The sequence below is a fragment of the Clarias gariepinus genome, chromosome 2, assembly GCF_024256425.1.
Source record: "Clarias gariepinus isolate MV-2021 ecotype Netherlands chromosome 2, CGAR_prim_01v2, whole genome shotgun sequence".
Classification (NCBI taxonomy): domain Eukaryota; kingdom Metazoa; phylum Chordata; class Actinopteri; order Siluriformes; family Clariidae; genus Clarias; species Clarias gariepinus.
Genome location: NC_071101.1, coordinates 6716776 through 6741379, shown reverse-complemented (window position 1 = coordinate 6741379; position 24604 = coordinate 6716776). Strand labels below are relative to the sequence as shown.

General features: G+C 39.8%; 1 protein-coding gene, 1 long non-coding RNA gene and 3 gene segments (V, D, J or C); 3 read left to right on the top strand and 2 right to left on the bottom strand.

Moving 5' to 3' along the window:
• Positions 1–1981: 1981 nt before the first annotated feature.
• LOC128513123 (uncharacterized) lies at positions 1982–3279 on the bottom strand. Its single transcript, XR_008356355.1, has 2 exons — positions 3175–3279; positions 1982–2438 (listed from the first exon to the last, which is right to left on the bottom strand). It is a non-coding gene; the product is annotated as an uncharacterized LOC128513123 (long non-coding RNA).
• A 2548-nt stretch (positions 3280–5827) lies between these two features.
• On the bottom strand, positions 5828–7237 carry LOC128514279 (Ig lambda-3 chain C region-like). The segment is given in 2 exon segments: positions 5828–6284; positions 7225–7237. Coding segments are annotated over 2 exon segments (333 nt in total).
• LOC128512840 (immunoglobulin kappa variable 6-21-like) lies at positions 7206–7910 on the top strand. The segment is given in 2 exon segments: positions 7206–7284; positions 7375–7910. Coding segments are annotated over 2 exon segments (462 nt in total).
• Positions 7911–9517: 1607 nt separating this feature from the next.
• LOC128518072 (immunoglobulin kappa variable 6-21-like) lies at positions 9518–11768 on the top strand. The segment is given in 2 exon segments: positions 9518–10993; positions 11092–11768. Coding segments are annotated over 2 exon segments (447 nt in total).
• Positions 11769–13853: 2085 nt separating this feature from the next.
• Positions 13854–23197, top strand: LOC128514229 (uncharacterized). Its single transcript, XM_053487987.1, has 6 exons — positions 13854–13977; positions 16889–16957; positions 17582–17641; positions 17811–18020; positions 21787–21997; positions 22619–23197. The coding sequence occupies exons 1-6, from the start codon at positions 13854–13856 to the stop codon at positions 22629–22631; spliced, it is 687 nt and encodes a 228-aa protein (XP_053343962.1). The 3' UTR covers positions 22632–23197.
• The last annotated feature ends 1407 nt before the right edge of the window (positions 23198–24604 follow it).

Below are 24604 nucleotides of genomic sequence, written 5' to 3'. Positions count from 1 at the left end.
TTACATTTCTTTAGAATGCACAAATTTATACTTAATTTACTTATTCTAATTTCGTTTACGTAGCAAAGGGACTTGAATGGAAGATGTAAATTACTTTTATATAAAAGAATAAAGAAATATTAACTGATATTAGTGTATAAAAGTGTATTAAAAAGTATGTCGTTTTTATTTAATAAAGTATTCATTAAATATGCAACATTTTATTTAATTTCTGATCAAAAGAACGAAATGAACTAAATGACTCAAAAAAAGATTCGTTCAGTATGATGAACGAGATTCAAAGAACTGAGTCACTAAAATGATCCAAACTTCCCATCACTAATGTACACCCTGGACAGGGTGTCAATCCATCAGAGGGCACAGGCACACTACGGGTAACTTGGACTGTGGGAGGAAACCCACCAAGCGCAGAAAGAACATGCAAAGTCCATTCACACAGAGGCGGAATCAAACCCGGACCCTGGTGGTGCAAGGTGACAGTGCTAACCACTGCCGTCGAAGCTGTTATAACTTAAGCAAAATAAATGTAAGATTGACGTGAAAAAATAAGCAAAATGGTTCAAACGACCACTAGGTCCAGTGTATCCATACAAGCTATAAATCCTCAGAACTGAACCTAAGTACCTCAGAGCTCCTTATATACACTGACTCAGTGACTCAGTGTTCTTACAGCATTTTCTTTACGCCTTCTTCAAAGCTTTATTTTTACCAGTAAAGTGCTCGCCCTATCATCCGGAGATCGCTGGTTTGATCCCCGGGTGATGCTGATATTTCTCACAGCCGGAGGTCTAGAGAGAGCTGATTGGCCGAGCTCTCTCACAGGGAGGGATAAGAGATACTTGGTGCTCCGACATTAATCACGGCTCTACAGCCATTCAGGGGCGTCTGTGAGCTCGCGCATGCAGAAGGAGCGGCTAGCGCTTTCCTCCGAGTGTGTTACTCCGCCCCTAATGGTGCGTAAGCAAGCAGTTCGAAAAGATGCGGTCGGCTGGCATCACTCGGTTCAGAGGAAACATGTGATAGTCTTCGGCCCTTCCGGCTGAGTGGTAGTAGTAGCCTTAATGTGGAAGCCCCCTAGTGACGGGGAGGAATCGGCCACGACTAAATTAGGGTGAAAATCTGGAAAAAATAATAATAAAAAAAAAATGTGAGTGAACCATGCTATAGTGTGTGGGTGTATGAATAGTGTTTTAGGTTTTTCTTCATGTTAAACAAATCACCATAGCCTTACTGGTGTTATTCCAGTAATAACAGCAAAACGAAGTAGAACGTTGACGTGAAGTGCAACCCAGTCATTGTATGCAGATGGTCAGGAAGTTATCATAGTTTGATACGGCGCGTTGTGGTACGGGACAAATCCTAGACATCAAAAATTACATTTTGACTACGCTCAATTTTTTTTTTACTTACCTGATGACTGAAAAACAACATTTTGTAAGTTTTTTAAAGGTGTATTGTAGCAGTTTGCAGGTGGTTTTTAAACTTTGCTGGTTGTTTATGCTCTTTAAAGTGAAGGCTGTCTACAGAAGGGCATGGCCGCACATACAGTACAGTACATGCTGGCCCCTCTTCTTTAGGGGCAGAAGTGGATCAAAAATTTAGGGTACTAGATTACTGATCAGCAGATCGAGGATACAATCCCCAGCCTCACAAAACTGCCACTGTTGAGGCATTGAGCAAGGTCCCTAACCCTGTCTCCTCAAGGGGACACTTATTCCTTTAATGACCTTAGTGATCCGGTCACTTTACCATTTAAAGACGTTTTTCTCTTTACAATAGAGAGAGAGAGAGAGAGCAGTGAGCTGTATCTGAGATTTGCATGAATGAGTTTCTTTCTTCCAGAATAGAGCAGAAACTTCAGCAGATGTTCAACGTCTTTCACTCAAGCTCACTGAAGCACAACAGCACTGCATCTACAGCCAATCCCACTCTCTCATCACACTGATCATCACTATTAACTCAAATAAAAGAAGAGACAACGTCCAAAACTCGGCTTTATTTCAGCAGAAACTACAGGAAGAGCAACAGGACAGTAAAGAGAGTAAAGATAGAAATCTCAGCATTGTGTAGAACTGAAACTCTATTGCAGATGATCATAAGTATCGTGTTAAACTTTGTCTAGCGTTCACAAAGACACTTTCTGAACATGACTGGATGATTGACACCATCATGGGAGACCTTACAGATAAACTCCTCCCCTTTTTCCCAGAGGTCTTTGCTAAGGGTCAGGGTGCTGCTTCGACTGTAAAACCCGTTCTTCTGTTCTTCTGTGCTGGTCAGAACCCCATCCTTCACCTCTGATCCGTCCACTGTCCAGCTCACCAGCGCCCCCTGTGGGGAGTAACCAGACAGCAGGCAGAGCAGCGAGGCCGATCCCTCGGACAGCTGCAGAGGGGACGGAGGGAGCAGAGACACGGAGGGCTTCACTGTGGGACCGGCTGGAGATGACAAAGACACAAATACACACGTCATTCACAGACCTGGTTTTCTATTCAATAATTGATCATTTAAAATAATTAGAGAACATTTTTGACTTCATGCTCTTATTATCACTTATCACTTGTCAGAAATTAATTCAAAACAACTACAGTGGGGACACATCAAGGAATTTCATTTTGTCTTCAGTTCTGAATAAAGACGCATGGTGTCCACCATCAGAAGCCTATCCCAAGCACACACACATACACTCATATGTCCAGTCACCAGTCATACACGAAGGGCAAATGTGAGATGTGTCACTCTATAGCGTGTGTCTTTCGACTGTGAGAGCAAACCAGAGGAAACCAAACAAGCCCAGGGAAAACACGCAAACCCGACACAATGCAGATAAGATGAGATTCACGACCTCAGCCTTGGAGTGTCAAAAAAACAGAGATAAATATTTCTTAATATGTATATTCTTAAACGTTTAAAACAGAGTACTTGCGTATTTACTGAAAGTCAGATGTCTGAATTGTACACACTGAATTTAACATTAATAATTATATTTTTATTGTATTAATACATTAATATTGAATCTATTCTGTTACTGAATTGTGTTTCTCAACTAATCATAACACCACACAATAAACATTACTTACACACAAACAAACACAAATAATCTGTTTTTTAGTAAAATAATTAATGTCATTATTAATAAAAATTCATGTATCTGTATTAACAGAGCACACTTACTTTTAATAATGAGTTTGGTTCCTCCACCAAAAGTGTACCACAGTGATACATTCTAACGAAACCATTGTTTAAAAACCTGTCACACACACACACACACACACACACACACACTTTGCATTAGCAGCCCATGCTTCAGTGCCCTGTGAGGGTTTAAATCCCTGTGACTTTAACACTTCATGACTGAGATCTGCTGCTCAGCAACTTCACCCACAGCAACCATGACTCTCATCAGCGTCTTCATCTGCACACTGGCCCTCTGGACTCAAGGTGAGAGTTTAACATCAACTCACAGCCTCACACACTTCATTTCATACCCGTTCTCCACCACTTTACAGCAAATGAACACAATCTGCGTTTCTCTTCAGGATCCAGAGGACAGGGGACCGTGACTCAAACTCCTTAAGTGCAAACTGTTGTTCCAGGAAGCAAAGTCACCATTAACTGTAGAACCAGTAACCGGGTGGATAGTGGTACCAGTCTATTCTGGTACCTTCAGAAACCTAGAGAAGCTCCTAAGCTTCTGATACATGAGGCTACAAAATTACACACTGGAACTCCTGCTCGTTTCACTTGGCAGCGGATTGGATACCGACTTCACTCTGACCATCAGTGGAGTCCAGGCTGAAGATGCAGGAGATTATTACTGTAAGGCTGAACATCCGAAGGATGGTGCTTGGGTGTTACACAGTGTTAGCACGTCGTACAAAAACCTGGGTCAGTAAGAGTGCACAGAGACGCACTGCTGCAGCTGTGGGCAAATTCAGGTGCTCTGGGAGAGGATGTGATACAGCACAATGTCACAATGAGAGAGAAACACCCAACACTAACTCACTAATGCACATACATCAATGAGAGGAATCCACCATCCTTGGACCATTTTTTGTGAACATACTGTAGTAATGATAGTGGACATGAGACAAAATTTGTTCATAAACTTCTCACTCTTAAAGTCTAGTTTGTAGATACAGGAGACCAGTACAGTCAACAGAATGAACACTACATTAACACAGTGTTGGAACAACATGCTCTCCTCCTAGCTGGGCTTGCCAAGAACATCTTCCTAGGGAGGTGTGCTGGTTGCCTCCTCATCAGATGCCCAAATCACCTCAACTGACTCCTTTCCAGGCAGAGGAGCAGTATGTTTATCACAGATAACTGAGCTTCTCATCCCTTTCTTTAAGGAGAAAGGCAGCTACCCTACTAACAAAATCCATTTCGGCCGCTTGTGTTAGTGATATTGTCCTATCGGTCATGACCCAATGCTGATGCCCATAGGTGAAGGTGGGAATGAAGATCGACTGGTAGAGTGACAGCTTTGATTTTTGACTCAACTCTCTTTTCGCCATTATGATGTAATAAAGTGTCTGCAATACCGCCCCTACTGCGCCGATTCTCCAGCCGACCTCATGCTCCAATGTCCCCTCACTTGTAAACAAGACCCTGAGAAACTTGAACTATTTCATTTGGGGTAATGACCAGCTCCCTACCTGAAGTAGACGATCTACTGTATCAGTTACCTTCTGAGAACCATGGCCACAGATTTAGAGGTGCTGATCCTCATCTACACCATTTAAAACTCTGCGAAACCCAGCCATCCTTACCACTTAATAAAAACATGACGCAAGAATAATGGTATTTGGTGAATGTGTGTTGAAACTCGGTACAGGGTCAGTGATGGTTCAGACAGTTAATGCTGTACTATAAAGCACTAATTATTATTATTTGGTTTTATCAATGCATTTCACCTTGTCTAAAGGTCAGCCAGGCTGAAATTAGCGATCCATTCAAAAAAAAAAAAAAGAAAAAAAAAGAAAAGTAAACCTATCAGATAAGGCTTTCTGCATAGTGTCATCAAACTGTGATCTTCCAGGATCATGTCAATGGAAGCCAGGGTAAAACTGGCTAAGAACATGAAGGATTAATCAGATGAGACGGCGGTCATACCGCCAACAAACTGTTTCAGGAAACCATGCCACTGATATATACACAGTACTGATGAATCTTTTTTGAAATATTATTGGGGGGGGGAGGAGAGCCAATTTTACTGGACTTTGTTCTCTTTGGATCCTAGGACAAAATAATAAAGGCCTCTTCTCTTTATTTCACATCACCAACACCCTGTTGTGTGTCCTTCAGAACAAGTCTAAATAGACTGCTAGGAGTCTGATCAAATCTGTCTTTTTCAGTTTGGCTGACCGCACCGGCACCTGAAGAACATTTGCAGCTGCATACTGTATGTACTGTACATGCTGGCCTACTTTTGTTTTTAAGTTTTCCATATGTACACTATCTCCAAACCTTCGGCCAAATCTAATCAGTTGAAACGAGACCAAGCTTTTATGTTCTATAGTCATACAGTATGTACTGAATTAAGATGAAGGTTTGTGTTGTTACTGCAACATGTGCAGAAGAATGGGCTTTACTGAGTTACATCTTTTATGGTATTATTAGTCTCTTTAGTCAGAGAGAGAGAGAGAGAGAGAGAGAGATTTGCATGAACGGAGCTAAATGAGGTTCTCTCAGAACGGAAACTTCAGCAGATGTTCAACGTCTTTCACTCAAGCTCACTGAAGCACAACACACAGCACTGAATCTACAGCTAATCCCATCACACTGATCATTATTATTAACTCCAATAAAAAAAGAGACAACGTCCAAAACTCGGCTTTATTTCAGCAGAAACTACAGGAAGAGCAACAGGACAGTGAAGAGAGTAAAGACAGAAATCTCAGCATTGTGTAGAACTGAAACTCTATTGCAGATGATCATAAGTACTGTGTTAAACTTTGTCTAGCGTTCACAGAGACACTTTCTGAACATGACTGGATGATTGACACCATCATGGGAGACCTTACAGATAAACTCCTCCCCTTTTTCCCAGAGGTCTTTGCTGAGGGTCAGGGTGCTGCTCCGACTGTAAAACCCGTTCTTCTGTTCTTCTGTGCTGGTCAGAACCCCATCCTTCACCTCTGATCCGTCCACTGTCCAGCTCACCAGCGCCCCCTGTGGGGAGTAACCAGACAGCAGGCAGAGCAGTGAGGCCGATCCCTCGGACAGCTGCAGAGGGGACGGAGGGAGCAGAGACACGGAGGGCTTCACTGTGGGACCGGCTGGAGATGACAAAGACACAAATACACACGTCATTCACAGACCTGGTTTTCTATTCAATAATTGATCGTTTAAAATTATTAGAGAACATTTTTGACTTTATGCTCTTATTATCACTTATCACTTGTCAGAAATTAATTCAAAACAACTACAGTGGGGACACATCAAAGAATTTAATTTTGTCTTCAGTTCTGAATAAAGACGCATGGTGTCCACCATCAGAAGCCTATCCGCAGCGCACACACATACACTCATATGTCCAGTCACCAGTCATACACGATGGGCAAATGTGAGATGTGTCACTCTATAGCGGGTGTCTTTCGACTGTGAGAGCAAACCAGAGGAAACCAAACAAGCCCAGGGAGAACACGCAAACTTGACACAATGCAGATAAGATGAGATTCACAACCTCAGCCTTGGAGGTGTCAAAAAAACAAACATAAATATTCCTTGATATGTATATTCTTAAACGTTTAAAACAGAGTACTTGCGTATTTACTGAAAGTCAGATGTCTGAATTGTACACACTGAATTTAACATTAATAATTATATTTTTATTGTATTAATACATTAATATTGAATCTATTCCGTTACTGAATTGTGTTTCTTAACCGATCATAACACCACACAATAAACATTACTTACACACAAATAATGATGTCATAAAATAATTAATGTCATTATTAATAAAATTCATGTATCTGTATTAACAGAGCACACTTACTTTTAATAATGAGTTTGGTTCCTCCACCAAAAGTCCACCACAGTGATACATTCTAATGAAACCATCATACAAAAACCTCTTTCACGCTGTAACACACACACACACACACACACACACACACACTTTGCATTAGCAGCCATGCTTCAGTGCTCTGGGAGGGTTTAAATCCCTGTGACTTTAACACTTCATGACTGAGATCTGCTGCTCAGCAACTTCACCCACAGCAACCATGACTCTCATCAGCGTCTTCATCTGCACACTGGCCCTCTGGACTCAAGGTGAGAGTTTAACATCTTTAACAACACTTCATTTCATACCCGTTCTCCACCACTTTACAGCAAATAAACACAATCTGCGTTTCTCTTCAGGATCTAGAGGACAGGGGACCGTGACTCAAACTCCTTCAGTGCAAACTGTTGTTCCAGGGAACACCATCACCCTCAACTGTAAATTCAGTACTGCTGTTTGGCACGACTGTGGGCCTCAGGGTGTATCATACGACTGCCTCGCCTGGTACCTGCAGAAACAGGGAGAAGCTCCTAAACTCTTAGTGCGCTGGGTGAGTCACTTGTTTACAGGAACTCCAGCTCGTTTCAGTGGCAGTGGATCCAAGACTGACTTCACTCTGACCATCAGCGGAATCCAGGCTGAAGATGCAGGAGATTACTACTGTCAGAGTAGCCATAAGATCAGTAGTAGCTATGTGTCCACACAGTGTTATAGCATCGTACAAAAACCTGGTTCAGTGAGCACAGAAAAGCACTGCTGCAGCTGGGAGTGACTGCAGGTGCCGAGGGGGAGAATGTGACACACCACAATCACACACACACACACTGTGGATAAGAGGAAACACACGCCACACTAACTCACTAATTCACACACACACGTGTCTGTGAGATCAATCCATCTTTCTCAGCTGCGGATTACCTTTTATTGACTATAACATATTAGACATGGGACAGAATTTCCTCTTAAACCCACTGAAGTATGGCTTCAGGATGGATCAGGCAGATGAGAAGAGCAGACGGAGGTGGGATCGGTGCTTTCTCAGAAGGAGCATGTGGAGCTGCTCCATGTGGAGCTGCAACCAACAAGTTGTTAATATTTCTGCAATATTTCTGAGATGAAAGAATGCTAACCTGGTATTATTATCTATATACTATTAACCAAATGAAAGACTCTATAATCAAGGTCTTTTACTGTTCTCCGTGATGAAACGGAAAGACCATCCTGAGCTACTGTGTGATCAGATAGCTTACTTCTAGCTCCATGTGGTCCTAGTATCAGTACTGTACTTCTGTTTTGTCCCGATTAAGCAGAAGAAAGTTAATTAGCATCCATTGTCCAATGTCCTTCACACATTTATCAACTTTATTAAGCTCATGTCTCTCATCAGATTTTGCTAAGACATATAATTGTGAAATCTGAAATTCATATACCCCTTGAACTTTTCCACATTTTTTCACGATACAACCACAAACATAGCCAACACAGTTTAGAAATACTGACCGAACATCATTTCCATTCACAGTATTAAGCTGGTTGAGACTGAAACCCAGAGATCATGTTTCAAAGATTATTGATTACATTCAGTCTGACTCTGAGGCCGTGTTCACACTTGGCATGTTCGGTTCTCTGGTGCAGTTGCTCTGTTAGTGCGGTTCACTTGAACCAATGTGAACGCTGCCATCTGAACCTCAATGCACGATGAGCGAGAGAACCGAGTCCACTTGAAGAGGTGTGTCTCAGTCCTCTTCCAAACGGACGGTTCTGGTGTGGTTCAATTCAAAAGTTAACGACCTGAAAGATATCCAAAATTCAGGTCCAAGATTCAAAGGACGTATTAATGGCAGAGTGAAATCGTTTCGGTTACGGTTGCTGACCATTATTTTCCGAGAAGAAAAAAGAAAATCTTAAAAACAGAGATGTGTAAAAATGTTGAATATGTAAGATATCTAAACTGATTCTGCTTAGTTAGCATTATCTGATAATGATGGCTGTACCCGAGGACTTTCACTGGACCACTCTATATTTGCCACATTCCATGTAGAGCGGGAAAAAGTCCTAGCTATGGAGTTTCAAAATAAGGGGAAAAATTAAATACCTAATGTAATTAATACAGTAAACACCACCAAATTAGAGCACAGGGATGCACAAGGGAGCAAGTCGAGTCAAGTTGTAAAACATTCACTAGCATACCATGATTTGAATGGATTAATGAAATGTCGTATGTTTTTAAGCTCTCTTGTAATTGAACCCCTTGTGTACTATGGTGTGCTCGTGTGCTCACAGGCAGAGAGTCTATCACGGGATTAAAGATCACTGGCGGTTGCCACCGGTGGCTGTCTGGATAAAAGCTAGTCTCAAAGTAAAAACATTAGGCGCATCGGTGGCGTTTTCTTATTATTATTGGGAGCCATATTTGTGTATTTTTTAATACAAAACATCACATTTTATAAACTTTTCATAAGTTTTTATCTTGTAAAGACACCACCATATATAATTCGCGAGCCTTCTGGCGTTTGATCTGATGTCTTTTGATTTGATGTTGGAAATATCAGCGTGAATGCTAACTGAACCAGGACTTTATAACAGTCAACCAAAACTAATGTATAATTTTATATTTAGAACCAAACCACAAATGTGAAAACACCCTGAGTGATCTTTAAGTGCTGTTTCGTCGCCCCAAGCTTTGTTTGTATTCATTTCTAGTTTCTATTGCTTCTCCTTATCTGCTCTACACATGACATTTACATGAACAGAACTCAAGGAGTTTCTTTTTCTCAGAATAGACCAGAAACTTCAGCAGATGTTCAACTTCCTTCAGTCGAACTCAGTGAAGCACGACACACAGCACTGAATCTACAGCTAATCCCATCACACTCATCATCACTATTAACTCAAATAAATGAACCAACAACGTCCAGCATCAAGACAGTGAAGAGACGAAGAAGACAGAAATATAGACATTGTGTCTATACAGATAAACTCCTCCACCTTTTTTCCCCTTTACTGAGGGTCACGGTGCTGGAGCGACTGTAACTGTCTTTCTTTTGCGATGGTTAGAACCTCTGTACTTCACCTCTGAGCCATCCACTGGATCTTCCAGCAAGAAGAACAAAGATCCTCCAAAGCTGCAACAAAATAATTGGAAGAAAAACAAAGTGGACGTATTGCAATGTCACCGAATACTAGGCATATCCATTTGACTCAAAGGATTCTGAGGAAGTCAATCAAAGCTAAAATAAATCTGTATTAAATCTCCTAGCTATTATTTTACAGTGGCCTTGCATGCGAATAATGTAGATGCCCTAACTGCAATAACACAGGGAAAGTACAATAACACAAAACATCCGTAGCTGAATTTCGCATTTACCCCATACATTGTGTGTAAACGCTTGAAAATCTTATTTGAATATAATTCCTTATTGAATGTTCATGTCATTAAATCTTTATTATGCCAAAAATAATTGATCAATAAGGCGTTTACACGGAAGACCATCTTACTAGTAAAGGTAATGTGAGAAAGATTCAATTAATTGGTTTTGTTTTAAAAGATGACCGTTCATGAAGAGTCTGGTGGCACCACCAAAAAGTGGACCACAGTGATACAATCTAATGAAACTGTCATACAAATTCATTGCAGTGTACCGTATACATACACACACATTTTTCATTTATACCCAGGGATAGGGGGAGATGTAGTTACGTTGTTGGACTATCAATAGGAAGGTTAAGTCACCAGACCAGAACCAACCCCAGAACCAACAAGCTGCCACTATGAGATAAACATAAATCACTCTGGATAAGGGCGTCTCCCAAAAGCCATGAATGTAAATGTGGCCCCATGCTTCAGTGCTCTGGGAGGGTTTAAATCCCTGTGACTTTAACACTTCATGACTGAGATCTGCTGCTCAGCAACTTCACCCACAGCAACCATGACTCTGATCAGCGTCTTCATCTGCACACTGGCCCTCTGGACTCAAGGTGAGAGTTTAACATCAACTCACAGCCTCACACACTTCATTTCATACTCGTTCTCCACCACTTTACAGCAAATAAACACAATCTGCGTTTCTCTTCAGGATCCAGAGGACAGGAGACCGTGACTCAAACTCCTTCAGTGCAAACTGTTGTTCCAGGAAGCAAAGTCGCCATCAACTGTAGAAGCAGTAACCGGGTGGAGAGTGGTACCAGTCTAATGTGGTACCTGCAGAAACCTGGAGAAGTTCCTAAACTCCTGATCTATGAAACTACAAGATTACACACCGGAACTCCAGCTCGTTTCAATGGCAGTGGATCTGATAGCGACTTCACTCTGACCATTAATGGAGTCCAATCTGAAGATGCAGGAGATTATTACTGTAAGGCTGAGCATGGGAGCAGTGGTAACTGGGTGTTACACAGTGTTAGAGCATCGTACAAAAACCTGGGTCAGTGAGACAGAACAGAGAAGCACTGCTGCAGCTGGGGGCGACTGCAGGTGCTGTGGGAAGGATGTGATACAGCACAATGTCACAATGAATGAGAAACACACAACACTAACTCACTAATGCACACACATCAATGAGAGGAGTTCACCTTCCTTAGCTGTGGATCATTTTTAGTAAACAAAGTAATAGTGGACATGAGACAGGATTTCTTCATAAACTTCTCACTCTTAGAGTCCGGCTTGAAGATACAGGAGATCAGTATGAACTCTACATTCAACACTCTACATTAACTTCCTCAACTTCAGAGGAAATTCTGCACACACACACACACACACACACACACTATTTTATTTTATTTTAATGCCACTTACAGTTGATGGATAAAAAATGGACAAAAAATTAGATGTGGATAGATATATAGACATAAGGATAGATTATCAGGAACTAACATGAGTCTTTCCATCATGACTTCATGAATGATCAACCCTTTAATTACGACATTAACTAAGGTGGGTACATCCCCATGATTGATGGTTTATTACACATGATCATGATGTTTTCTTTTGTTCACAAAAAAAAACCCGTCTTTCCTATTTACTGTCGATAAATCTATACTTTTGGTATATAAATCATCGTGAATTCATGCATAAAATGGGATTATTTCATACACGTGAGACTACTTACCTCATTGCCTTGGCCAGGGCTGGCTCAGTGGTTAAGGCATTGGACTACGGTTCGGAAGATCCCAGGTTCGAACCCCACAACCACCAAGTTGCCACTGTTGGGCCCTTGAGCAAGGCCCTTAACCCTCAACTGCTCAGATGTGTAATAAGATAAAAAAAAAAAAAAATGTAAGTCGCTCTGGATAAGAGCGTCTGCCAAATGCCTAAATGTAAATGTACCTCATGCATGCATACAGGCTAGAACAGTATAGGTCAATTAAACAGTATGTAGTATCAACTAAAAAGGTGACTTGGTCCTTTTAATAATAGTGTATTACTGATGTGGGTGTAATTGTGAAATGACATGAATATGAAGATGAAAGTTTAAGCTTTTGCACACAGTACACTGAGGACACAAAAGCGACTTTGATCTCAACTTTCTGCTTTATTCTTAAACAGTAACCCAGTTAACCCATCCGGCATAAAATCATGGCATATACAAACATGTTTAATTCATGTAAATATCAAGTACGGATATTTTTTCTTTTTTTTTTTTCATTCCGAGCTGAAAAAAAAAAACCCTGCAACTAAGATATAATTCCAGTTTCTACACTTCTAAACAACCATTAGCTAACAGAGAAACTGGTGTCGAATGTCCTTTAAAAACGACCAAGTAATCCTTCCTTACGCTTGTTTCCAAGCCAGTAGGTCCATTCTATAACAACGAGGTGTTCCTTCAAAAGCTTGGCCGTTCGGTTTCCCCTCAATCTCCAAATAATATCATATTAGTCATAAAGCCTGAAACTAAGGGTCCTTATAAATAAAAAATTTATAAATAAAACAAAATAAAATAAAATATCCTTAATCCAAATTCTTGTATAATGTTTAGTTTGTGGCACATTTAGTTTTCAGGGGTTTGTCATGAATATGCAAATAAATATATATAATAAAAAATAAATATTGTTTATGATAAAAAATTAGACGAAACTAATTTAATATTTAAAAAACAATATAAAAGTATACATGTTCCACAGTAGATGAAAAAAATATTAATATTAATATTTTTCATATACAACATTTATTTTCATATTGTTTATTTTATTTTATTGTCTCATGTAATTTGTAAACCATTAACCTATAAATTTAAGTTCTAATACAATATTTGATTGCTATTATGTTGGGGGGGGGGGCAATCCATGACAGGGGGCATTTTATTTAGTTATTTTAGTAGATCATAATCGTTTTTTATTACCTATTTTTATTATTATATAATGAAATAAGTGTAAATGATTGGTCTGTGTTTATAATATTTTGAATGAAACGTGGTTTCAAAAGGTGAAAAAGGTTTTCATTCAAAGGTGTCACTGACATAATTCAGCCCCCCCCTCCTTGTCCGCTTCATTTGGGAGAGGTGAACTGTACTCTACTCTGCGCACTATACTGTACTTTGTCATTTTAGGTTACCAAGGCAACTCAAGCTTGCATCTGTGAGGTCATGGTGTGTTACACGCTTGAACGTTCTAGCGTACGCATTTGCAAAACAGACCAGCTACTGGCACGTATAGGACACAATCCTCCAGGGACTAATGACATTAGGACCCCAATTACTATGTTGTAGACATGAATCCAAACAAAAACATTGTACGATTTCTTAATAACATGAAACTATTTGGAGCTCCCTTTACTCTGACAAAGATAACATTCTTTGACAATACAGAGGAAATACAGGCCCCTCCAGAGTTCCTTTTGGAAATGAGGCTACCAACAAGAAAGGACTCTATTGCTTTATTTCAACCATTTAGCAGGAAACAGGAGGAGGAGGAGGAGGAGGAGGAGGAGGAAGAGATGCGCGTCAAGTCCAGACACACACATCAAGGTAACCACCTCAAATGTGTGGATATTGATGTATGCATTGAGTTAGTTTTGTTTGAGATTTATGTCCACTACTTAATAGCTAGGCGTTGGCTAGCAAGCAAGTTAAGTTACTAGCTAGTTGCTCGATGCCTAAAGTATTAATTACCTTTTTCCCTCATGTACAGTAAAATATAATAATCTAAATAACTATTTTATTCATGTTCACTAACCCATGGTAATGCAAAAGTTTACATTTGTAGCTGTTATATATCCATTTTGGAAGTTATATAAATTAATATATCAGTAATTACCTTATGTATTAGACTGTACGTGCCAGTTCATAAAGTTGGTTTGACGTTGGACATTGGATATTCGGCATCCTAATGGCAGCAGTTTCTAACCTGTCACTAATGACTTTTCGCCAAAAAGACCTGGAGGCTGGAAGAAATCCTCAGAAAAACAAGAGGGCCATTCATACACTATGATGTAATAGGGCTGATGTCATAGTGCTTGGTCTCTGAAAAATATTAATCCTTAGAAGAACATGAGGCTCCCTCACACACTATGATGACATAAAAGGGCTGATATCATAGTCCTTGGGCCTCAATTATAATAATCCTTAACAATCCTTAACAATAAACAAGTGTGTCCTTCATACACTGTAACGGAAATAGGCCTTTTTTTTAAGAAAAAAAAAAAAAACCTTAGAAGAACAAAAGGGCCCTTCACACACTATGACAACATACTTTAGGGCTGATGTTCATAGTGCTTGGTTCCTAATAACAATCTTTAGAGTAATAAGAGGGCCCTTTACACACTGTAATGTAATAAATCAGTGAATCTTCGCTACAAATGGAGGCCGGAGCTTAGTATTTCTAAATTCTAGTAGATCACTTTCATTGCCATTCTAAATTTTACATGTCATTTTTTGTGACACAGCCATGTTCAGGTATGTCAAATAATAATAAATAAATTAATAATTATGTATGTGCATAATTTATAATGTCCATCGAATTTGCATCCCTGTGTCACAGTGCCATCTACACATTGTGTTTAAGTAAAATATCATATCCTTTGTCAATATTTGTCAAAATATCATATCCTTTGTCAATCTCATCTTTTAACTTTTTTTTATATAAAAATATTGTTCCTTTTAGGAATAAAATGTTGGCTCCAACCCTCATTGTTATATCTAAAGTTTGTCTCCAACATACAGCATTATCCAAAAAGAAGAAGAGGTTAAATGTATGTTAGTAATAGTCGCCAGTTTTTTATCTGATTCAAAATCACCTCAGTCCTGAGTATTTTGGAGATAAACATAAATGTAAAAGCAAAGCTGTTGACCTGCCCAGCCATCAGACATTAGCAGGCCCAGATTGGCTAATTTGGAGGCATGGGAGAATTCCCGGTGGGCTGGTTTGTTTTTTGTTCTGTCGATTTTTGCTGCCTTGTCGAAAAATGCTACCAGAGCACAAATCGATAGCAGAGTCTATCGATTTACGCTACCGTAATTCGCACGGTAAACCTTTTCACCGAGGTAATGGCGCAGAAGTTAGTTAGGAGTTCATTCGCACTTATTGTTACTAAGGTTTTTGTAAATTAATAAGTGCTGACCGAAATTATTGAAGAACTACACTATGGACGTTCAAAGTTATTAGAAGAGCTTCAAGTATACAAAAAGATGTAAATGTAGGTGTTTAAATTTAACAAATAAAGCTTTTCCACTCGTTTCCACTACGTTTTTATTTTCCTTAATGTTAAGGCTCATTCATGACAATTTATGCAGAAACTCAAATGTTTTGGTCAAATTAAGCAAAGGAAAACGGTTTAAACTCACTTTTTATTAACCGAAGTCTCAGCACCAAGGTAGCATGGATTTATGGGTGTGGAAACAGTGCAAACTTGTGGGGCTGCGCGTGCGCAGATACGGTATGTAGCATAACTCGATGGGTAGCACTTACAGCAGTCGCACTTTTTTTTTTCATTATTTTACCGCAGCTCCACTCTTTTTATTTATGTTCTCGCAGCCCTATGAGCAGAATGCAGCCTGTAGGTTAATAATGACGTAATTATTATTCGACTGCCCCGACAGCTCAATCAGTTTTTAAGAGATACGCAAGAGATGAAAAATGGATAATAAAAAGCGCAAAGGTGGCACTGAAAAGGCCAGAATGAACAAAAAAAAAAGTTCTAGAAACTAGAAACGCGGCAGGGAGAGTACAACAACACATGAAGAGGATGAAACGGCCGGTGTTCTGTCGATTTTTGCTGCCTTGTCAAAAAATGCTACCGTAGCATAAATTGATAGCAGAGTCTATCGATTTATGCTACCGTAATTCGCACGGTAATGGTAAATGGTAATTCGTAATGGCGCAGAAGTTAGTTAGGAGTTCATTCGCGATTATTGTTACTAAAGTTTTTGTAAATTAATAAATGCTGACCGAAATTATTGAAAAACTACACTATGGACGTTCAATGTTATTAGAAGAGATGTAGGTGTTTAAATTTAAGTAATAAAGCTAACTGTAAGTTAACGTTAAGCTAGTAAGGAGCAGTGCAAAACAACGATCTCTGCAAACCACCATTTATTTTTATGTATCGAACTTTTTCTTGTACTGTAGCTCTTCAGCAGCAGCAGCAGCAGCCTCTAGTCCCGTTTGCTGCTAACAGAGAAGAGCCAGGCCCTGTAGCGTTACCAAGCACCAGTCATGAGCCCAACACACTAGAATGGGCAGGTAGGATTGTCATTGAGTGAATATAATTATAATATATTAATATTAATGAATATTACACCTGCTCAATAAAAAATGCCCTGTGATAATTAATGACATCAGATGATTCATTACATTAATAGATCTGACTTAGCTTGATCAGAAAGCTAAAAAGGCGAGATTTGTGGTGAGAAATAAGACCATTTTTAAAATTCCATTTAGTGTCAGACGCAGAGCCAGGACCCAGTTGTATCATGCAAGAGACTGATGCTCTCAATGTGGAAAACACAGGTAAGCTGTTGTACCACAGTCTGTCAATAAGCAAACATGATGACATTAGTTAAAATATAACAACATTCTATGTTCAAGTGTTCCTAGTGACCTATTATGTTTTTAATAAAAGATAGTAAATATAAAAAGCCTACGAGTGAAATGGAATAAAAGTCATATAAAAGCCTGCATATTTTGCCATTTGAAATATTTGCTTTGTTTTAATTAAATTGAAAGATGCTTTCCACATATGTTAAAGCTTACAGAATGCGTTTTATTGTGATTAAATACATGTGCTCTCGAGTTTAGGGATACAGAAGGAAGTGTGAAAGGGAGAGTAGAGTCTACTCAGGGACAGATAACAAAGGCAGCAACTCTGCGGATTCTGATACTGTTAAACATTACATTGTGTTAACTGTTCAAATAAATCTTCAACACTTAGGCTACTGTATTTGCACTGAATTGGAAATGACGTTATTTTAATATAGTCAGTCGTGAACTAAATTGGGCCGGTTTAAGAAGTCTGGAAAACTCCAGGGCTGAAAAGGAGTCCCACTCCGGCCCTGGACATTAGCATACATCACACAGATGAACACTGATATCTGTAGCTAAATTTTATCTTTGTCCGCCCTTGAAACTTGACAGTGCTTTCACCTCTGCGGGATCGCCCACAGACCTCTGCATCAGCAAAGGCTAACGAAACTGGTGAGCATATTTCAGTCAACTACATTTAACAGAACTTTAAAGTATGTGAAACTGGTAAAACTGAAAAGTAAAACTGATTTGAGAATATTACAGCTTTAAAAATATTGTCGCAACACCATTGGCAAAAATTACTTTGTCGAACAATTCCTTAACCGTTCGATTTTCACAGCTCTTGCAGTAAGAAGTGATAAGGGTGGGGATGTGGCCAGCAATATCCCACCTAAAAGGCACGCACCTGGACAGAGGAAACAAGAGTCAAATGTCATCGTTTTATCATCCTCTGATCCAGAGCCAGATTCTGAGTCCTCGGGGGCTAAGAAAGCTAAGAAGGAAAAGTCCCATCCAAAAAAGGCCAAAAAAATGGGCAAGAAGCTAAGAGGTATGCAGTGAGTCATACACAGATTGAAACAGTAGAGTCACTCTCTGATTGGCCAGCAGGTCAACAATGAATGTAAACACTTTTAATGTACTTTACATACACCTATACTCAGGGCTCGAACTGATGGAGGATGCAGGGTGATGGCTTCCCACTTGTTGAAAAAAAAAACGACAAAAAGCATCCCCTCTTTAAAACCACCATCTCCCTTACCATCACCTTTAGATTCATAACCTTGTGTAAAACTTGTCATGCACACAAAATGTTAAAATTGATTTCGTATGATACTTTACGAACTAAATAACAGCGATTGAAAAATTAGAACTTAATATTGTAACAATGTTTACGGGTGTGTCCTAGTAGGATCAGCAAAGCCAAAAAAATATTTAAAGTGTGCAACTTTGCAAGCAGTGACAATACTGAATTTGTCACTCTTTGCCCATTGTCACATACAAATCTATAATGTATGGACCAATTACGAATTTTCACCTCCATTTACCACTTTAAAGTTTGCCAAAAAAATATTGTCGCAACACCATTGGCAAAAATTACATTGTCGAACAATTCCTTAACCTTTTGATTTTCACAACTCTTGCAGTAAGAAGTGATAAGGGTGGGGATGTGGCCAGCAATATCCCACCTAAAAGACAGGCACCTGGACAGAGGAAACAAGAGTCAAATGTAATTGTTTTATCATCATCCGATTCAGAGCCAGATTCTGAGTCCTCGGGGGCTAAGAAAGCTAAGAAGAAAAAGTGCCATTCAAAAAAGGCCCAAAAAATTAGCAAGAAGCTAAGAGGTATGCAGTGAGTCATACACAAATTGAAACAGTAGAGTCATTCTCTGATTGGCCAGCAGGTCAACAATGAATGTAAAGACTTTTAATGTACTTTTCAGGGCTCGAATTGATGGCGGATGCAAGGTGATGGCTTCCCACTTATTTTATTTTTTATTTTTTCCAATTTTCTCCCTAATTTTGTTGTGGCCAATTCCTCCCCGTCACTAGGGGGCTCCCACATTAAGGCTACTACTACCACTCAGCCGGGAGGGCCGAAGACTGTCACGTGTTTCCTCCGAACCGTGTGATGTCAGCCGATCGCATCTTTTCGAACTGCTTGCTCACGCACCGTTAGGGGCGGAGTAACACACTCGGAGGAAAGCGCTAGCCGCTCCTTCCGCATGCACAATCTCACAGACGCCCCTGATTGGCTGTAGAGCCGTGATTAATGTGGGAGCACAAGATACCTCTCATCCCTCCCCTCTGAGAGAGCTCAGCCAATCAGCTCTCTCTAGACCTCCGGCTGCGAGAGGTAACAGCATCACCCGGGAATCGAACCAGCAATCTCCGGATGATAGGGCGAGCACTTTAACACTGCGCTACTCGGAGGCCGGCTTTCCACTTGTTAAAAAAAAAAAATTACAAAAAAGAATCCCCTTTGTAAAACCACCATCTCCTTTAGCATCACCTTTAGATTCATAACCTTGTGTAAAACTTGCCAACACCATTGGAAAAAATTACTTTGTCAAACAATTCCTTAACCTTTTGATTTTCACAACTCTTGCAGTAAGAAGTGATAAGGGTGGGGATGTGGCCAGCAATATCCCACCTAAAAGACAGGCACCTGGACAGAGGAAACAAGAGTCAAATGTAATTGTTTTATCATCATCCGATTCAGAGCCAGATTCTGAGTCCTCGGGGGCTAAGAAAGCTAAGAAGAAAAAGTGCCATCCAAAAAAGGCCCAAAAAATTAGCAAGAAGCTAAGAGGTATGCAGTGAGTCATACACAAATTGAAACAGTAGAGTCATTCTCTGATTGGCCAGCAGGTCAACAATGAATGTAAAGACTTTTAATGTACTTTTCAGGGCTCGAATTGATGGCGGATGCAAGGTGATGGCTTCCCACTTATTTTATTTTATTTTTTTTTCCGATTTTCTCCCTAATTTTGTTGTGGCCAATTCCTCCCCGTCACTAGGGGGCTCCCACATTAAGGCTACTACTACCACTCAGCCGGGAGGGCCGAAGACTGTCACGTGTTTCCTCCGAACCGCGTGATGTCAGCCGATCGCATCTTTTCGAACTGCTTGCTCACGCACCGTTAGGGGCGGAGTAACACACTCGGAGGAAAGCGCTAGCCGCTCCTTCCGCATGCACAATCTCACAGACGCCCCTGATTGGCTGTAGAGCCGTGATTAATGTGGGAGCACAAGATACCTCTCATCCCTCCCCTCTGAGAGAGCTCAGCCAATCAGCTCTCTCTAGACCTCCGGCTGCGAGAGGTAACAGCATCACCCGGGAATCGAACCAGCAATCTCCGGATGATAGGGCGAGCACTTTAACACTGCGCTACTCGGAGGCCGGCTTTCCACTTGTTAAAAAAAAAAAATTACAAAAAAGAATCCCCTTTGTAAAACCACCATCTCCTTTAGCATCACCTTTAGATTCATAACCTTGTGTAAAACTTGCCAACACCATTGGAAAAAATTACTTTGTCAAACAATTCCTTAACCTTTTGATTTTCACAACTCTTGCAGTAAGAAGTGATAAGGGTGGGGATGTGGCCAGCAATATCCCACCTAAAAGACAGGCACCTGGACAAAGGAAACAAGAGTCAAATGTAATTGTTTTATCATCATCCGATTCAAAGCCAGATTCTGAGTCCTCGGGGGCTAAGAAAGCTAAGAAGGAAAAGTCCCATCCAAAAAAGGCCAAAAAAATTAGCAAGAAGCTAAGAGGTATGCAGTGAGTCATACACAAATTGAAACAGTAGAGTCACTCTCTGATTGGCCAGCAGGTCAACAATGAATGTAAACACTTTTAATGTACTTTTCAGGGCTTAAATTGATGGCAGATGCAGGGTGATGGCTTTCCACTTGTTTTTTTTTGTTTTTTTTTCAGATTTTCTCCCTAATTTAGTCGTGGCCAATTCCTCCCAGTCCCTAGGGGGCTCCCACATTAAGGCTACTACTACCACTCAGCCGGGAGGGCCGAAGACTATTACGTGTTTCCTCCGAACCGCGTGATGTCAGCCGATCGCATCTTTTCGAACTGCTTGCTCACGCACCGTTAGGGGCGGAGTAACACACTCGGAGGAAAGCGCTAGCCGCTCCTTCCGCATGCACAATCTCACAGACGCCCCTGATTGGCTGTAGAGCCGTGATTAATGTGGGAGCACAAGATACCTCTCATCCCTCCCCCCTGAGAGAGCTCAGCCAATCAGCTCTCTCTAGACCTCCGGCTGCGAGAGGTTACAGCATCACCCGGGAATCGAACCAGCAATCTCCGGATGATAGGACAAGCACTTTAACACTGCGCTACTCGGAGGCCGGCTTTCCACTTGTTGAAAAAAAAATGACAAAAAGCATCCCCTTTGTAAAACCACCATCTCCCTTATCATCACCATTAGATTCATAACCTTGTGTAAAACTTGTCATGCACACAAAATGTTAAAATTCATTTCGTATGATACTTTACGAACTAAATAACAGCGATTGATAAATCAGAACTTTATATTGCAACAATGTTTACAGATGTGTCCTAGTAGGATCAGCAAAGCCAAAAAAGTATTTAATGTGTGCGACTTTGCAAGCAGTGACAATACTGAAATTGCCACTCTTTGCCCATTGTCACATACAAATCTGTAATCTATGGACCAATTACGAATTTTCACCTCCATTTACCACTTTAAAGTTTGCAAAAAAAATATTGTCGCAACACCATTGGCAAAAATTACATTGTCGAACAATTCCTTAACCTTTTGATTTTCACAGCTCTTGCAGTAAGAAGTGATAAGGGTGGGGATGTGGCCAGCAATATCCCACCTAAAAGACAGGCACCTGGACAGAGGAAACAAGAGTCAAATGTAATCGTTTTATCATCATCTGATTCAGAGCCAGATTCTGAGTCCTTGGGGGCTAAGAAAGCTAAGAAGAAAAAGTCCCATCCAAAAAAAGGCCAAAAAAATGGGCAAGAAGCTAAGAGGTATGCAGTGAGTCATACACAAATTGAAACAGTAGAGTCACTCTCTGATTGGCCAGCAGGTCAACAATGAATGTAAACACTTTTAATGTACTTTACATACACCTATACTCAGGGCTCGAATTGATGGAGGATGCAGGGTGATGGCTTCCCACTTGTTGAAAAAAAACGACAAAAAGCATCCCCTCTGTAAAACCACCATCTCCCTTACCATCACCTTTAGATTCATAACTGTCATGCACACAAAATGTTAAAATTCATTTCGTATGATACTTTACAAACTAAATAACAGAGATTGATAAATCAGAACTTTATATTGCAACAATGTTTACAGATGTTTACAGATGTGTCCTAGTAGGATCAGCAAAGCCAAAAAAGTATTTAAAGTGTGCGACTTTGCAAGCAGTGACAATACTGAATTTGCCACTCTTTGCCCATTGTCACATACAAATCTATAATCTATGGACCAATTACGAATTTTCACCTCCGTTTACCACTTTAAAGTTCGCTTATTTTTATTCAATGATTATGTATATGTAAAATTGTAAACTGTATTACAGTACTATTACTAGGCTGGTTTAATTAAATAGAAATCAGCCAATAACGCATTCACTTGTCCTACAGTCAAAACCCCTGACGGCTCCATCCCCCGCTACAACATGGTGTTGGAGAAGATTGAAAAGGATCACGTCAGCAAAGCTGAAGCTTATACAAGGCTTGGGGTAGGTCAAAATACCATCGAGTCGCAGGCTCCGATTGCCGAACTTGCAGCCACTGACCGCATGTTGAGCTCCACTTTTAAAAGAAAGGACAGCCTGAAAGGGTTTGCTGAAACTTGCAGGGGTTTTTGTGAGCAGGAACCTACAGCTTCAGCTATCCTAAAGAAAAAAGACGACAGATCCTTACTGGATGATTACAAGAGCTAATCTATGTTCTGTATGCCATGTGTTTGTGCCATTTATTTATTTGTTTATTATATTTTTGTTCAGCATTAAATATTTTATGAGGAGTTGACGTGAGTAGCTTGAAGGTGGCTCCTTACCACATACTAAGCTGTTGTGTTCTGTTGTTGCCTTTTTTCATCTTTTTTTTTTCTTTCTAAAAGTTCATGGTATACGTACTGAATTTCTTCTCAGCTCTTTCCAGGCGTTGATGTTGATTTTACTGGGACAGGAACTGGGTTAACTGGGTTACTGTTTAAGAATAAAGCAGAAAGTTGAGATCAAGTTGCTTTTGTGTCCTCAGTGTACTGTGTGCAAAAGCTTAAACTTTAATGTTCATATTTATGTCATTTCACAATTACACCCACATCAGTAATACACTGATTATCTGTATATAAAAGGACCAAGTCACCTCTTTAGTTGAGGGGCCATACACATGATGAACTCATGAGAAGTTAATGTGTAGTTAATGATGACTACTGTGATTGACCAGTGTTGGGGTCTGACCGTTTACTGCAGGCTACTATGAAGACATGAACGTGCTTAACAATTCATAATTAATATAAAACATTAGTTACATACTGTTTAATTGACATGTACTGTTCTAGCCTGTATGCATGCACGAGGTAAGTAGTCTCACGTGTATGAAATAATCCTATGTTATGCATGAATTCACGATGATTTATATACCAAAAGTATAGATTGATCGACAGTGAATAGAAAAAAATTTATTTTTTTTTGTGAACAAAAAAAAAACATCATGATCATGTGTAATAAACCATAAATCATGGTGATGTACCCACCTTAGTTAATGTCATAATTAAAGGGTTGATCATTTCTGAAGTCATGATGGAAAGACTTTGAACTCCTGATAATTCATGAGACATTAATGCATGAAGTAACACATAATTCATGCATGAATTTATGCATGAATTCATGGTAATTCGTGTACCCTTATCGTAAAGTGTTACCGATAGATTTGATTTCATGCTGTGCAATATGACCTCTTATTCAATGTTCACAGAGACATTACTAAAGAAAAAAAAAAGCTTGGAAGAAAGTAAAAAAGGTTATTGGTACTCTGTGATAGTGTTTGTAGCTAGTACAGTTAGCTTGCACTGCTAATTTGCTAACAAAGAAAACATGTGACATAAATTAAACTTAAATACATGTTTAACAAATGTATTAATACTAAATTATTATAAATAATTATAAAAAAATATTAATACAAAATTAATACAAATTATATAGCGGTTTATATACCCTCCTGTCATTTCATGCAGCAGAGAATGTGTTTTTTTTTCTACCAAACATTGGCTTGAGCAATGTAAAGCAGCCTCGTTAAACATTGGAGCAACGTTCTCTAGAGTAATTAATCATATTTCATTATCTGGCAGTGTGATGGGTGAATCTACAGCCATCAGCCTCCATCAGCCGTGACTTTCCACCGGTTTCACTTTTAATTGCTGTATCTCACTTACACATCTAAATTTGCACTAGTCTGTCCACTGAACATCCATCCTTATTAGCCTCTATTTTGCATACAGTATATTTATCTCATGCTTAATATATACAGTATATATATATATACATCCATCCAGCAACCTCTGTAGTCCAACTAGTCACTGTGGAGGCCAATGATTATTAACACTGTATGTTGTGTGTCGAC